The 16,869-nt window shown below is 36.8% G+C and overlaps 1 protein-coding gene and 1 non-coding gene across 2 annotated transcripts; one reads left to right on the top strand and one right to left on the bottom strand.

Annotated features, from left to right (window-relative positions):
• The first annotated feature begins 3,047 nt into the window (after positions 1 to 3,047).
• On the top strand, positions 3,048 to 3,860 carry LOC110269268 (uncharacterized). The gene has a single exon (XM_021116974.1). The coding sequence runs from the start codon at positions 3,048 to 3,050 to the stop codon at positions 3,858 to 3,860; it is 813 nt and encodes a 270-aa protein (XP_020972633.1).
• Positions 3,861 to 16,372: 12,512 nt separating this feature from the next.
• On the bottom strand, positions 16,373 to 16,480 carry LOC148575012 (small nucleolar RNA R71). The gene has a single exon (XR_015905821.1). It is a non-coding gene; the product is annotated as a small nucleolar RNA R71 (small nucleolar RNA).
• Positions 16,481 to 16,869: the final 389 nt, after the last annotated feature.

The following is a 16,869-nucleotide window of genomic DNA, read 5'->3' as shown; positions in this document are numbered from 1 at the left end:
TATTATGGAGGGACGTTTGAAATTTGACGATGGTAAGAAAGAAATGAAGGTTGATACTGATCCCTTCGATACTGGTGCCAACTTTGTTGAACCATGTTTCGGAGTAAATATGGTTGGCATGTCTTACGACTTTGACGTAGCTCTTGATGATTTTGAGTCACAAGTTTGATCTGTGTACCATCGAGCAGGAGATGGATTGCTCGATTTCTTGGTACAGCAGAAGATTAAAGATCGTGATGTGTCTTTATGTCCACGTTGTAACGCCGTGTTTGATGCTGAAGCAGCGGCGATTTTCGAGAAAGAAAGAATAAAGAAAGAACTGGCTCTTAGAGAAGAGCAGGCGCACCAAAGGCAACCGATTCGGCATGTTGAGGGTCAAAGCTCTAAGACCCCTCAGCAAAATATGGTTACACCATTGAGCTGATCTCAAGCTATAGGTGTGCAATGGATTTGGAACTGTCAGGAGTTCCAAAATCGAGATGCCCTCTATCGAAGAAACCCACAGTGGGGACATCGAGGACCTCCTCGAAATCAAATTCCCTATTATCGTGGTCGAGCTAGAGGATACCCCAGGGGCAGGGTAGAAGAAATGTTAATCAAAACAAGAAGCCTCAAGCAGATGTAAGCAAAGGGGCAATGCCTTCCGTCCATTCCCAGATTGTCTTTCCTTCTGATGGAGAGACGTGCCCGAAGGGAATTCCATCTCCTGCAAAGATGGAGAAAGGCAAAGCTATAGCCCATTCTTTGGGAGTCAACAAGGGCAAGGAGGTTGACTTAGATGAGGAGTACTTCGAGGAAGGAGAGGATGATATGGTTGGAACGATTTCAATCATTTTTAGTGAATATCTGGAGGAATATGAAGGTGACCCAGAGGAGGACTATGATGAAGAATCTGAAGAAGCTTTCTCCTTCATCCAATTTGAGGATGAACCAGGTTTTTTCTTGAGGCCCACTGAGAAACAAAAATCCCATCTCCGCCCACTCCATATAACCACTACTCTAAGTGGGATCAAAGTGAGCAAAGTTCTGATTGATGGAGGAGCAGCAATAAGTCTCCTGCCTGAGTAGATGTTAATAAAGGTGGGAAAGCACCCTGATGACCTGGTCCCCACAAATATTGCCATGACGGACTTCAGTGGGACTTTGACCCCAGCAAAGGGTCTAGTTACATTGAGTGTGAAAATTGGGTCCTCCGAACAAAATATTGTGTTCGTGGTGGTGCTGTCAAAAGTAAGCTATAATGCTTTGTTAGGATAACTCTGGATCCATGGTGTGGGGGCTGTAACTTCTACCGTGCATCAAAGTGTTCTTTGGACGGAAGATGGCAAACCCGAAGTCATTAAAACGGATTCAAACCTGTATATCAAATAGCTGCATGTTGATTTCAAAGTGTATAGTCCTAAATTGAAACCTTTGAATGTTGACAGGACACTGAACTCATACAATTGTGAAGGCTGTTACTTATCTTCAGAAGGATTAACAGTGAAGCTGGGTTACCCACAGTTGAATGTGAGCCCAACTGGTTGGAATTGTCTTTCTTAAGGGTTGGAGGAAGGATCGCTCGATGGACCAGGGTCGAGATGTTTCAGTCTACCTGGTAACTTTAAACAGTTATTTAAGTAATTATCTTTCTGTAGGAAATAAAAGTGGTTCCTCTGATGAAGTGGAATCATTTAGGAATGAAAGTTCTTTAAATGATTGTAGTAACTCGATGCCTTCTATCGAGTTTTGCCATGGTTTTCATTTTTCTTCTTTATGTAATCCAAGTGATGCTTCAAACCGAACTGCTGATATAGTGGCAGAAATACATGGTATTGAAAATCAAGTTAATTTAGTAAATGATCAAGCACATTCAATTTTCAATGAATATGTTGATTTTTCTTTTGATTGCATCTATGATCTAGAACCTTTGGATTTCGAAAAACATTCAGTAAAAGATGATGATCATTTTAAAAGTTTTGAATCTCAAGATCCTCTAGAAGAAATTAATCTAGGAACTCTTGATGATGTTCGAATTACATATATTTGTAAAGATCTTGTCGATCCTTTTCGAACAGAGCTGTTCTATCTTTTGCATGAATTTAAAGATTGTTTTGCTTGGAATTATCATGAGATGCCTGGTGTCGATCGTTCTCTTGTAGAGCATCGATTAGCATTGAATTCAAATGCTCGACCTGTAAAGCAAACCCCTCGTCGTTTTGCTCCAAAAATCAATCAAAAGATTAAAGAAGAGATAGAACGCTTGATTAAAGCGAAATTTATTCGAACTACACGATATGTGGAATGGGTTTCGAATATTGTTCCTTTGATGAAGAAGAATGGGAAGTTAAGAGTATGCATTGATTTTCAAGACTTGAATAATGCTACTCCAAAGGATGAATACTTTATGCCAATTGCAGATATGTTGATCGATTCTGCTGCGGAAAACGAAATTTTAAGTTTTATAGACAGTTATTCAGGATAACCAAATCTTCATTGCAGAAGATGATGTGTCCAAAACTGCCTTTCGTTGTCCTGGGGCGTTAGGCACTTATGAATGGGTAGTTATGCCCTTTGGTTTGAAAAATGCGGGTGGTAGTTATCAACGAGCAATGAATGCTATATTCCATAAATTTATTGGAAAATTTCTGGAGATGTATATCGATGATGTCATGGTCAAATCGAATTTGGTGAATCAGCATATCGATCACTTACGAAAAGTATTTGTCACCATGAGGAAGAAGGGATTAAAAATGAACCCTTTAAAATGTGCTTTTGGGGTGTCGGTTGGAAACTTCCTAGGTTTTGTTATTCATAAAAAAGGAATTGCAATCGATAAAAATAAGGCAGATGCAATTTTGGCATTATCTGCACCTAAATCGAAAAAAGAAGTGCAATCCTTCCTAGGAAAGGTAAATTATCTCAAAAGGTTTATTTCGAATCTTTCTGATTGAACTCGAGTATTTGCACCTTTAGTGAAACTAAAGAATAACTCACAGTTCGAATGGACGAATGAGCATCAGTCAGCATTTGATTCGATTAAGGCTTATTTATCTAAGGCCCCGATTATGGCAAATGTTCGCCCACATGAGCCCTTAAAATTGTACATCGCGGCGTCTATAAACACAATTGGGTGTATGTTAGCCCAAGATGATGAAAATGGGCATGAACGAGCTATTTATTACCTTAGTCGAGTTTTAACTGAAATTGAAACAAGGTATTCCCCGATAGAGAAATTATGCTTGTCTTTATACTATGCCTGTATGAAATTAAAATGTTATATGGTGGCTAAATCGGTTAAAGTTATAGCACAAACTGATATCATCAAATATATGTTAAGTTTCCCAATGTTACGGGGACGTTTAGGGAAATGGATGCTAGCTTTGACTGAGTTTGATTTACAATATGTCTCGCCCAAAGTTGTGAAAGATCAGGTCATTGCAGATTTTCTTGTCGATAATTCGAATAAGTTGAATGACCAGCGGGCAAATGTGATTGACATTGAAGTCGATTATTGGAAGTTATATTTTGATGGATCGAAGCACAAAGATGGTGCAGGGGTTGGAATTCTTATTTTCTCACCAGAGGGGATTCCATCTGAATTCTCGTTTAAATTAAAAGATTCTTGTTCAAATAATGTGGAGGAGTACGAAGCTTTGATTCTGGGTCTCGAAATATTAATTAGTAAAGGGGCTTTGGAAGTCCAGATATTAGGGGATTCTCAGTTGGTTTTGAAGCAGTTATCAAAGGATTTTAAATGCAATAATGAGAAGTTGCAAAAGTATTTAACAACTTCTTGGGAGTTGTTAACCTCCTTTCCAAAAGTTTCTTTGGTTCACATCCCAGGGATTCATAATGAAATTGCAAATGAATTAGCCTAAATTGCTTTGAGATATAGAATCGGTTCAGAGACTCTTAAAAAATTGGCTAGTGTCCATCAAATATTAGTGCATGCGAATGAAAGAGAGGCTTTTTGTGTAGATGAATGGGAAGATTATGATTGGAGAAAGCCTATTGCTGAGTATTTGAAAAATCTCAGTGCCTCAGTTGAAAGAAAGATAAAATTACAGGTGATGAATTTTGTCTTAATGGCTGACGAATTATATAAGAAATGAATTGATGGAAGTTTGTCGATATGTTTAAGCCAAGATGATCAAAATATTGCTCTGGGCAAAGTCCATAGAGGGATATGTGGGGCCCATCAGGTTGGGAAGAAGATGAAATGGGTATTATATCGCAATCATGTGTATTGGCCGACTATGGTCAAAGATTGTATTGAATATGCAAAGGCATGTCAATAGTGTCAAAAGCATGGTTCGATACAACAGATCCCAGTGTCTGAGTTGCATTTGATCATAAAACCATGGCCATTTAGAGGTTGGGCTTTGGATCTGATTGGGTTAATTCACCCTCCTTCTTCGAAACAGCATAAATTTATCCTGGTAGCAATCAATTATTTTACAAAGTGGGTTGAAACAGTTCCCCTAATAGAAGTTAGTCAAAATGAAATAATAGATTTCATTGAGGAACATATTATCCATCGATTTGAAATTCCCCAAACATTAAGTACTGATCAAGGGACTATGTTTACTGGTCAGTGAATCAGAAATTTTGCAGCCTCGAGGAATATTAGCATGGTTACCTCAACTCCTTATTATGCACAGGATAATGAGCAAGTGGAGGCAGTGATGAGCAGATAATTTATACGCTTTTTGGCATTATTTTTAGTATGTTTTTAGTAGAATCTAGTTACTTTTAGGGATGTTTTCGTTAGTTTTTATGTTAAATTCACATTTCTGGACTTTACTATGAGTTTGTGTATTTTTCTGTGATTTCAGGTATTTTCTGGCTGAAATTGAGGGACTTGAGCAAAAATCAGATTCAGAGGTTGAAGAAGGACTGCTGATGCTGTTGGATTCTGACCTCCCTGCACTCAAAGTGGATTTTATGGAGCTACAGAACTCAAAATGGTGCGCTTCCAATTGCGTTGGAAAGTAGACATCCAGGGCTTTCCAGCAATATATAATAGTCCATACTTTGGCCGAGTTTAAATGACACAAAAGGGCGTTGAACACTAGTTCTACGCTGCAGTCTGGAGTTAAACGCCAGAAACACGTCACGAACCAGAGTTGAACGCCAAAAACATGTTACAACTTGGCGTTCAACTCCAGAAGAAGCCTCTACACGTGTAAACTTTAGGCTCAGCCCAAGCACACACCAAGTGGGCCCCGGAAGTGAATTTATGCATCAATTACTTATTTCTATAAATCCTAGTAACTAGTTTAATATAAATAGAACTTTTTACTAGTCTTTTAGACATCTTATGATTTTTAGTTCATCTTTAGATCATATTGATCACGTTTGGGAGCTGGCCTCTCGGCCATGCCTGAACCTTCATCACTTATGTATTTTCAACGGTAGAGTTTTCTACACTCCATAGATTAAGGTGTGGAGCTCTGCTGTTCCTCATGAATTAATGCAAAGTACTACTGTTTTTTATTCAATTCAACTTATTCAGCTTCTAAGATATTCATTCGTACTCCAACATGAATGTGATGAACGTGACAATCATCATCATTCCCCCACGAACGCGTGCCTGACAACCACTTCCGTTCCACCTTAGATTGGATGATTATCTCTTGGATCTCTTAATCAGAATCTTCGTGGTATAAGCTAGATTGATGGCGGCATTCATGAGAATCCGGAAAGTCTAAACCTTGTCTGTGGTATTCCAAGTAGGATTCATGGATTGAATGACTGTGACGAACTTCAAACTCGCGAGTGCTGGGCGTAGTGACAGACGCAAAAGGAGGGTGAATCCTATTCCAGTATGATCGAGAACCTCAGATGATTAGCCGTGCTGTGACAGAGCATTTGGACCTTTTTCACAAGAGGATGGGATGTAGCCATTGACAACGGTGATGCCCTTACATAAAGTTTGCCATGGAAAGAAGTAGGACTGATTGGATGAAGACAGCAGGAAAGCAGAAGTTCAGAAGAACGAAGGCATCTCTATACGCTTATCTGAAATTCTCACCAATGAATTACATAAATATTTCTATCTTTATTTTCTATTTATTTATTATTTATTTTCAAAAACTCCATAACTATTTGATATTCGCCTGACTGAGATTTACAAGGTGACCATAGCTTGCTTCATACCAACAATCTCCGTGGGATCGACCCTTACTCACGTAAGGTTTTATTACTTGGACGACCCAGTGCACTTGCTGGTTAGTTGTATCGAAGTTGTGACAAATTATGAATTAAGATTAGAGCACCAAGTTTTTGGAGCCATCACCAGGGATTGTTCGAGTGACAATTTTGTCCAGGGATCACAATTTCGTGCACCAAGTTTTTGGCGCCGTTGCCAGGGATTGTTTTGAGTTTGGACAACTGACGGTTCATCTTGTTGCTCAGATTAGGTACTTTTCTTTTTGTTTTATTTTCGAAAATTTTTCAAAAAAAAAATCTTTCAAAAAAAATTTATATTATGTTCTTCAGAATTTTTAAGAATGAATTCTAGAGTTTCATGAAGCATGTGAAGCCTGGCTGGCTGTAAAGCCATGTCTAAATTCTTTTGGACTGAGGCTTCCAAACCATCTTCATAGAGGCAAGTTAATTTGATAATTAATGAGCAGTATATCTGAGTTACATGCTGAAGCTTGGCTGGCCATTGGCCATGTCTAGTGTTTTGGACCGGAGCTTTCACTGAAAGCTTGGCTGGCTAGTGAGCCATGTCTAATTCCTGGACTGAAGCTTTAGACTAAGAATGCAAGATTCCTGGAATTCATATTAAAAATTTTGGAATCCTTATTTTTCTTTTTCAAATTAATTTTCGAAAAATATAATTCCAAAAAAAAATTAGAAAATCATAAAAATCAAAAATATTTTGTGTTTCTTGTTTGAGTCTTGAGTCAGATTTTAAGTTTGGTGTCAATTGCATGTTCATCTTGCATTTTTCGAAAAAAAAATCATGCATTCATGGTGTTCTTCATGATCTTCAAGTTGTTCTTGGTAAATCTTCTTGTTTGATCTTGATGTTTTCTTGTTTTTCATGTGCATTTTTGCATTCATAGTGTCTGAACATGAAAGATTTCTAAGTTTGGTGTCTTGCATGTTTTCTTTGCATATAAAAATTTTCAAAAATATGTTCTTGATGTTCATCATGATCTGCAAAGTGTTCTTGGTGTTCATCTTGACATTCATAGCATTCTTGCATGCATTCATTGTTTTGATCCAAAATTTTCATGCATTGAGTCTTTTTCATGTTTTTCTCTTTCATCATTAAAAATTCAAAAATCCAAAAAAATATCTTTCCTTTTTTCTCTCATAAATTTCGAAAATTTGGATTGACTTTTTCAAAAAATTTTAAAATTAAATTGTTTCTTATGAGTCAAATCAAATTTTCAATTTAAAAATCTTATCTTTTTCAAAAATCAAATCTTTTTCATTTCTCTTATTTATTTTCGAAAATTTTAAAAATCTTTTTCAAAAATCTTTTTCTTAATTTTATATCATAATTTTCGAAAATATCATCAACAATTAATGTTTTGATTCAAAAATTTCAAGTTTGTTACTTGCTTGTTAAGAAAGATTCAAACTTTAAGTTCTAGAATCATATCTTGTGATTTCTTGTGAATCAAGTCATTAATTGTGATTTTAAAAAAAAAAATCAAATCTTTTTCAAAACTAATTTCAATCATATCTTTTCAAAAATATCTTTTTATCTTATCTTTTTCAGATATCTTTTCTAACTTTTTATCTTCTTATCTTTCAAAATTTGTTTCAACTAACTAATTGACTTTTTGTTTGTTTCTTATCTTTTTCAAAACTAACTAACTAACTCTCTCTCTCTAATTTTCGAAAATCTCTTCCCTCTTTTTCAAAAATTCTTTTTAATTAACTAATTGTTTCAATTTTTAATTTTAATTTGATTTTATTCCTAATTTTCGAAAATCACTAACCCCTTTTCAAAATTTTATTTTCGAAAATCCTCTTTCTCTCTCATCTCCTTCTATTTATTTATTCATCTACTAACACTTCATCTCACCCAAATTCGAACCCCCTCTTCCATCTGTGTTCGAATTTTCTCTTCTTCTCTTCTTTACATTACATTCTTTTCTTCTTCTACTCACACAGGGGAACCTCTATACCTGGGTAAAAAGGATCCCTATTATTATTATTTTTCTGTTCGCTCTTTTTCATATGAGCAGGAGTAAGGACAAGAACATTCTTGTTGAAGCAGACCCTGAACCTGAAAGGACTCTGAAGAGAAAACTAAGAGAAGCTAAAATACAACAATCCAGAGATAACCTTACAGAAATTTTCAAACAGGAAGAGGAGATGGCAGCCGAAAATAATAATAATGCAAGGAGGATGCTCGGTGACTTTACTGCACCTAATTCCAATTTACATGGAAGAAGCATCTCCATCCCTACCATTTGAGCAAACAATTTTGAGCTTAAACCTCAATTAGTTTCTCTGATGCAACAAAACTACAAGTTTCATGGACTTTCATCTGAAGATCCCTTTCAGTTCTTAACTGAATTCTTGCAGATCTGTGATACTGTTAAGACTAATGGAGTAGATCCTGAAGTCTACAGACTAATGCTTTTCCCTTTTGCTGTAAGAGACAGAGCTAGAGTGTGTTTGGACTCTCAACCCAAAGATAGTCTGAACTCTTGGGATAAGCTGGTCACGGCTTTGCCCTAAGAGGAATAAGGTGCCAGAAGTCTTGCCAAGTCTGAGCGTAGCTTTGCCCTATTGTTGTCCAAAGTTGAAAGTGCCTCAGCGTGCTTGAACTTTTCATATTGGACCTTTTCAAGTTGTTTCTCATATTCTTCTTGCTTGGTCTCAATAGAAATAATTTCTTGAATGATTTATTGTTGTTCTTGCTGGGCAGTAGTCAGAGGTACAGCTATTTCAGCCCATCTTTCACGTACTTTAGCAAGCTTTTCATTGATCTGGGCCAATTCTGTTTCAAGTCTTATCACTTCTTTATCATAAAAAGCTTGAATAGAAATAGCATGAGAGATTCTTAGATTGAATTCTTCATAAGAAGCTTTTTTCAGTTGAAGAACAGAGGCACAATTTTCTACTTCAGTTTTGATCTTAGCCTCTTCGTTTTCGATCTCTTGAAGTTTATTTTGAAAAGCTACGTTGTTGTTGGCAAGATGTTTGAATTGTTGGATAATGGCAGAATACGGAGTGGAAGTTGGAAATTCAAAGGTAGAATTCAAAAGATCAGATAAAAGCTGGGTGAGAAGGGCATCCTTGATCCATGCAGCAGGTGGATGATCCAAGAGTTTAATAAGTGACCGAAACTGTTCTCGAGTATCAACATCCAACTCGAATAGAGGACTGGATAAAGAAAGTCTAGGAAGTGTTGGTGCAGGAACAGACACTTCGTCCTCTTGGATAACTCGATTTAAGACGGAGATCAGGTTAGCCAATGTAGCACTTGTAGGTGTGGTAGAATTGCCCAAGTTTCCAGGTTCTTGACCAAGAGGAGTTTGAAATTCAGCCTGTTGAGGGGGACTGGAGAATCCCTGGGGAGTTTCTAAGACTCTGGATCGAGGTGAATCTGAATTGGTAGTTTCAGCAACTCGAGAGACAGAGTCAGAGTCTGGGGCCACTTGGTTTTCAGTAGAAAATTCAGCCTGGTTGTTTGGTGAGATTGGTCCAAGGATTTAAGTTTGTGTTGAAGAATGCTGTGTAGGGTCTTTTGTCAAATCAATCACCTGTTTTCCAGGGGGAGGAGGAAAAGTAACCTGTAGTGGTTCGATAGACTCCGTAGCTTGAATTGAATCATGAGATGTGGAATGTCCCAGATCAAGGTGTTGTTGCAGAAGTGGTTGATCAGGTGTCATAGGAGATGTGATTGAGTGAGCAGCAGTGGTAGGCTGATACAAAAGGTACACAGTTATAAGTTAAGATTTATTCTAACTCAAATGAAATCTATTTAGCAATGATGATGTTACCAGAATGAATCTTGGCTTTCGAATTAACTGAGGACCAGGGTCTGAATCAGTTGTATCCTCTGATTGAGAGGAGGCAGCAAGAATGTTCCGGATGGTTTGCTCACTTCCATCAGAGCTTTTACTTGATGGTTGCAACCGTAACTGAAGGAAAAATCAAAATCAAGAATTTTTAAACAAATATGATTTTCGAAATATTCTAATTCGAAGTGCATGGGTATGTGTAAAAGTAGTTACCCTTCTGGAAGTTCTGGTAGGAGTCCTTCGACTCTTGTGTTATGGTTGTCGTGAAGAGGTTGTGGTGTCAGCTTTTCTTTTTTGAGATTTTTTAGGAGAACCTTCAGCAGCAGCGGCTGTTCAAATGGCAGATTACTGGATTTTCTCAAAAGTACGACTGTACCTAGAGTAGTAAGCTGTCCACCATTCGAGACAAGACTTGGTGATATATGACCTGCGATCATAAATGAGAAAATTGAAATGATCCCTTTGTTGTTGATTTGTTGAGAGGCAGAAATCAAGTTCACTTTGAGAAGTCAGAGTGATGTGGCAAAATGGCTTGTTGTTTCGAGGAAGAGGGGTTGGAATGGCCTGTGAGAATTCTAGTTGCCTGGCTGTGAAATGAAGGGCATACAGAGTTATTTTGAACTTTTCTTTTTTGTGCTAGGGCAATCCTGTAGGAATTACTTGGACGGCCAGTAGATTTGCCCAATTTTGATTAGCCAGTTCATTTTTCTCAGCATCATGTGGAAAGAGCAAGAAATCGAGCCATGCAGGACCACAATTTCGACGCAAAAAGGGGGGCAAAATTGAGGTTTTCATTATAAAAATCTTTATAAGAGTGGAAGAGAGAAAAGACAGCCCAAAATTGGTCTTCATCTAATTGTGTGTTTTGGGAAATTTGGCTTGTAATCAGCCAATCGAAAGCCTTCGATGTGTTGTTTATCGGTAGCACCACCTCCAGGCTTTGTCATATACTTTTCGAAAATGGCATTAAGCCATAGTTGAAGAAGCCAGAGGGGACCACCTGTACTGATCAAACAATTGTCTCGGAGACAATGGACAAATTGACTAAGCTCTTTGAAAACATGCCCTAGAAGAAGCTTGGCCAAATTAAGGGTATTCCCTTCATGAAGCAGAGCATCCAACGGAAGGAAAAACTTTGACATCTGGACACTTCGAGAACAGAAAACGATGACATTTAGCCAATAGAATAGAAAGGCTACATGCTCGTCATCTGTGACAGCAGTGCCCTCTTTGCCCATGTGATGAGCAATGAAATCACTATAAGAACTAGTAGGGACAATGTTGTAGTGGCGTTTGGGTTGCATGTTAGGAGTGCAGTCTGGAAGATTTATGGGAAGCCCTATAATAGCGGCCACATCTAAGAGAGACATACCAATCATCCCACAAGGGAGGTGGAAATTATTGGTTGTCCTATTCCAGAAATAAGTTACAGCTCCAATCATCCAAGGGAGCGTTGAGGGTGAGAAGTGAGAGAGCCTTAAGAGTTCTTGAATACCCAGAGCCCCCCAAGCAGCGCTTTTTGTAGGGGCAAGGCGCTGAAGCCAGGCCGTGAAGTCGGTACCTCGAGGATTAATCTTTGGATTTTCCCTGAAAGGTTTCTGATTAATGAAGAAAGAGATATCGAGGGCTTGGTTAATCAACAAATCTTCCCCCTGGGCACTAGGGAAGAAAGGTGATTTCTTATTCGCCCTCTCTAGGGATTCAACAGGCCCAAGGAAACAATGTGTATCTTCACCCACCGTGAAAGGGATCAGGATTTTAGTATCATTAATTTGAAGCTATGGATCATCAATGACTTCATCATTGACTTGATTTAGCACATGAAGGGCTGGTGGAGCTGGTGGTGCTACCACGGGACCTTTACCCTTGTCTTGGGCAGCAGTATGAGAAGAGGAAGCGGCCATTGCAGAACAGAGAAAAAGGATGTTTGAAAGGTTAAGGGTTACGCAAGAAACATTGATGCAAGAGGAATTCAGAGAGCAAGTGTTCGAGAAAAATTGAACAAAGACGAAAATGTCGAATTTAAAGGAAGTGTTACTATAGCCGTTATAACAGAAATAATGTAAAAAGAGGTAACTTTGTTAAGAAGGCAAAGTGGTGGAAAGAGAAAGTGCAAGTCTCAGAAAATATGTCGAGTGGATCAGTATTAATGAGGAAGTTAAATGGTAATTATTACTGATTTAAGAGATTGAAATTTGAATTTGGATTAAGTGTTTCATCTTCCAAATAACGTTATCGAAGACAAACACATTAATCCAAGGGGGCAATTTGTTAGTAAAAAAATATTTTCAACTAAGGTAAGTTAGTTCGAAGTGGTGAAGAGGTCGATTGAGGTGATTAGCGGTTGTCGAAAAGATGCACGTTGATGAGTAAAAAATTTATACGCTTTTTGGCATTGTTTTTAGGTAGTTTTTAGTATGATTTAGCTACTTTTTAGTATATTTTTATTAGTTTTTAAATAAAAATTATATTTCTTGACTTTACTATGAGTTTGTATATTTTTCTGTGATTTCAGGTATTTTCTGGCTGAAATTGAGGGACCTGAGCAAAAATCTGATTCAGAGGCTGAAAAAGGACTACAGATGTTGTTGGATTCTGACCTCCCTGCACTCGAAATAGATTTTCTGGAGCTACAAAATCCCAATTGGCACGCTCTCAATTGCGTTGGAAAGTAGACATCCTGGGCTTTCCAGCAATATATAATAGTCCATACTTTGCTCGAGTTTTGACGACGCAAATTGGCGTTTAAACGCCAATTTCCTGCCCTATTCTGGCGTTAAATGCCCAAACTGGCACCAAAGCTAGCGTTTAACTCCAAGAAAAGTCTCTACACTTGAAATCTTCAATGCTCAGCCCAAGCACACACCAAGTAGGCTCCGGAAGTGGATTTCTGCACTATCTGCACTTAGTTACTCATTTTCTGTAAACCCTAGTTACTAGTTTAGTATAAAAACTACTTTTAGAGATTTATTTTACATCCAGTTTTCATATTTCTAAACTGAGACCATTGTACACGTTTGGAGGCTAGCCTCACGGCCATACCTGGACCTTCATCACTTATGTATTTTCAACGGTGGAGTTTCTACACCCCATAGATTAAGGTGTGGAGCTCTGCTGTTCCTCATGAATTAATACAAAGTACTATTATTTTTCTATTCAACTCAAGCTTATTCTTATTCTAAGATATTCATTCACACACAAGAACATGATGAATATGATGATTATGTGACACTCATCACCATTCTCACCTATGAATGCGTGCCTGACAACCACTTCCGTTCTACATGAAAACAAGCTTGAATGCATATCTCTTAGCCTTCTGGTTCATGATCAGAGTCTTCGTTGTATAAGCTAGAATCAACTGGCGGCCATTCCTGAGATCCGAAAAGTCTAAACCTTGTCTGTGGTATTCCGAGTAGGATCTGGGATGGGATTACTGTGACGAGCTTCAAACTCGCGAGTGTTGGGCGTAGTGACAGACGCAAAAGGATCAATGGATCCTATTCCAACATGAGTGAGAACTAACAGATGATTAGTCGTGCGGTGACAGTGCATTTGGACCATTTTCACTGAGAGGACGGACGGTAGCCATTGACAACGGTGATCCTCCAACATACAGCTTGTCATGGAAAGGAGTATGAATGATTGAATGAAGACAGTAGGAAAGTAGAGATTCAGAAGGAGCAAAGCATCTCCATATGCTTATCTGAAATTCTCACCAATGAATTACATAAGTATTTCTATCTTATTTTATATTTTATTTATATTTTAATTATCAAAACCTCATAACCACTTGAATCTGCCTGACTGAGATTTACAAGGATGACCATAGCTTGCTTCAAGCCGACAATCTCCGTAGGATCGACCCTTACTCACGTAAGGTTTATTACTTGGATGACCCAGTGCACTTGTTGGATAATTGTGCGGAGTTGTGAAAAGGAGTTGAGATTAAAATCGTGCGTACCAAGTTTTTGGCGCCGTTGCCGGGGATTGTTCGAGTTTGGACAACTGACGGTTCATCTTATTGCTCAGATTAGGTAATTTTATTTTCATTTTAAGCTTTTTGTTTTTATTATTTTTATTTTCAAAAAAAAATTTCAAAAAAAAATAAAAATAAATTATTCTATGTTCTTCAGAATTTTTAAGAATGAATTCTAGAGTTTCATGAGATATGTTGAATCCTGGCTGGCTGTTAAGCCATGTCTAATCTTTTGGACCGAGGTTTCACTTATCCTTAGAAGAGCTTCTTTGTCTTTCTCATCAATTAGCTGTTGTATGTAATGATCTGCTAAAGCTTGGCTGGCCATTGGTCATGTCTTGTGTTTTGGACCAGAGCTTTCACTAAAAGCTTGACTGGCTAGTAAGCCATGTCTAATTCCTGGACTGGAGCTTTAGACTAACATTGCATGATTCCTGGAATTCTCATTAAAAATTTTGAAATCCTTATTTTTCTTTTTCCAAACAATTTTCAAAAAATATAAAAAAATTAATAAAATCATAAAACCAAAAATAATTTTGTGTTTCCTGTTTGATTCTAGTGGCAAATTGTAAGTTGGTGTCAATTGCATTTTTTTTACTTTTCTTAAAATCTTCGAAAACTCATGCATGGTGTTCTCCATGATCTTCAAGTTGTTCTTGATGATTTTCATTCTTTGATCTTTGCATTTTCATGTCTTGTGTTTTTTTTCTTGTTTTTCATATGCATTTTCAATTTGTTAGTGTCTAAACATTGAAAATTTCTAAGTTTGGTGTCTTGCATATGTTTCTTTTCTTAAAAATTTTTCAAAAACATGTTCTTGATGTTCATCTTGACATTCAACATGTTCTTAATGTTCATCTTGACATTCAAAGTGTTCTTGCATGCATTTTTATTTTGATCTTAAATTTTCATATTTTGCATCATTTTTATGTTGTTCTCTCTCCTCATTAAAAATCAAAAATCAAAAAAATATATTTTCCTTATTTTGCTCATAATTTTCGAAAATTGAATTGATTTAATCATAAAGTTTTTAAAATTTAGTTGTTTCTTGTTAATCAAGTCAAATTTCAATTTAAAAATTCTATCTTTTTCAAAAATCAAATCTTTTTCATTTTTCTATCATGTTTTTTTTTTTTAATTTTAAAATTGATTTTCAAAATCTTTTTCTTAATTTTGTTTCTAATTTTCGAAAACTTTACTAACAATTAATGTGATTGATTCAAAAATTTTAAGTTATTACTTGCCTAGTAAGAAAGGTTCAATCTTTAAATTCTAGAATCATATCTTTTTGTTTCTTGTTAGTCAAGTAATTAACTTTAATTTCAAAAATCAAATCTTTTTAAATTTCTTTTTCAAATCTTTTTCAAAATAATTTTCAATCATATCTTTTTCAAAACTTAAATTCAAAATCTTTTCTAACTTCTTATCTTTTCAAAATTGATTTTCAAATCTTTTTCAATTAACTACTTGACTTTTTGTTTGATTTTAAAAGTTTTCTATTTCAATCATATCTTTTTCAAAACCACCTAACTACTTTTCTCTCTCCAATTTTCGAAAATCACTAACAACTTTTTCAAAAAAATCTCTTTTTATTTAATTAATTCATTTAGTTTCAAATTCTATTTTGTTTCTCTTTTTAATTTTCGAATACTAACCAATAAATAAAATAAAAACAAAAAAAAATATATTTTCCTTTTATTTTAATTCAAATTCAATCTCCCTCTCTCATCTCTCTATTTATTTATTTATCTACTAACATTCATTTTCCACTCAAAATTTGAACCCCCTCTTCTTCACTATGTTCGAATTTTTCTCTTCTTCTTCTATTCTTCTCTTCTTCTACTCACATAAAGGAATCTCTATACTGTGACATAGAGGATTCCTCTTCTTTTCTGTTCTCTTCTTCTTCATATGAGCAGGAACAGGGACAAAGACATTCTTATTGAAGCTGATCCTGAACTTGAAAGGACTCTTAAGAGGAAACTAAGAGAAGCTAAAACACAATCCTCTGGAGAGGACCTGACAAAAATTTTCGAAAAAGAAGGAGACATGGCCGAACCAAATAACAACAATGCCAACAATACAAGGAAGATGCTTGGTGACTTCATTGCACCTTCTTCTGACTTCTGTGGAAGAAGCATCTCAATTCCTGCCATTGGAGCAAACAACTTTGAGCTTAAGCCTCAATTAGTTTCTCTGATGCAGCAGAATTGCAAGTTTCATGGACTTTCATTGGAAGATCCTCATCAGTTCCTAGCTAAATTCTTGCAAATCTCTTATGCTTTTCCCTTTTGCTGTAAGAGACAGAGCTAGAACATGGTTGGATTCACAACCTAAGGAAAGCCTGAACTCTTGGGAAAAGCTGGTCAGTGCTTTCCTGACCAAATTCTTTCCACCTCAAAAGATGAGCAAGCTTAGAGTGGAAATCCAAACCTTCAGACAGAAGGAAGGTGAGTCCCTCTATGAAGCTTGGGAAAGATATAAGCAATTGATCAAAAGGTGTCCTACTGACATGCTTCCAGAATAGAGCATCATATGTATATTCTATGATGGTCTGTCTGAGTTGTCAAAAATGTCATTGGACCATTCTGCAGGAGGATCTCTTCATCTGAAAACCCATGCAGAAGCTCAGAAACTCATTGAAATGATTGCAAATAACCAGTTCATGTACACCTCTGAGAGGAGTCCTGTGAACAATGGGACGCCTCAGAAGAAGGGAGTTCTTGAAATTGATACTCTGAATGCCATATTGGCTCAGAACAAAATATTGACTCAGCAAGTCAATATGATTTCTCAGAGTCTGAATGGATTGCAAGCTGCATCCAACAGTACTAAAGAAGCATCTTCTGAAGAAGAAGCTTATGATCCTGAGAACCCTGCAATGGCAGAGGTGAATTACATGGGAGA

This window comes from Arachis ipaensis, chromosome B2 (assembly GCF_059453495.1).
Source record: "Arachis ipaensis isolate K30076 ecotype BB chromosome B2, ASM5945349v1, whole genome shotgun sequence".
Lineage (NCBI taxonomy): Eukaryota > Viridiplantae > Streptophyta > Magnoliopsida > Fabales > Fabaceae > Arachis > Arachis ipaensis.
This window is presented reverse-complemented; position numbering and strand designations above follow the sequence as displayed.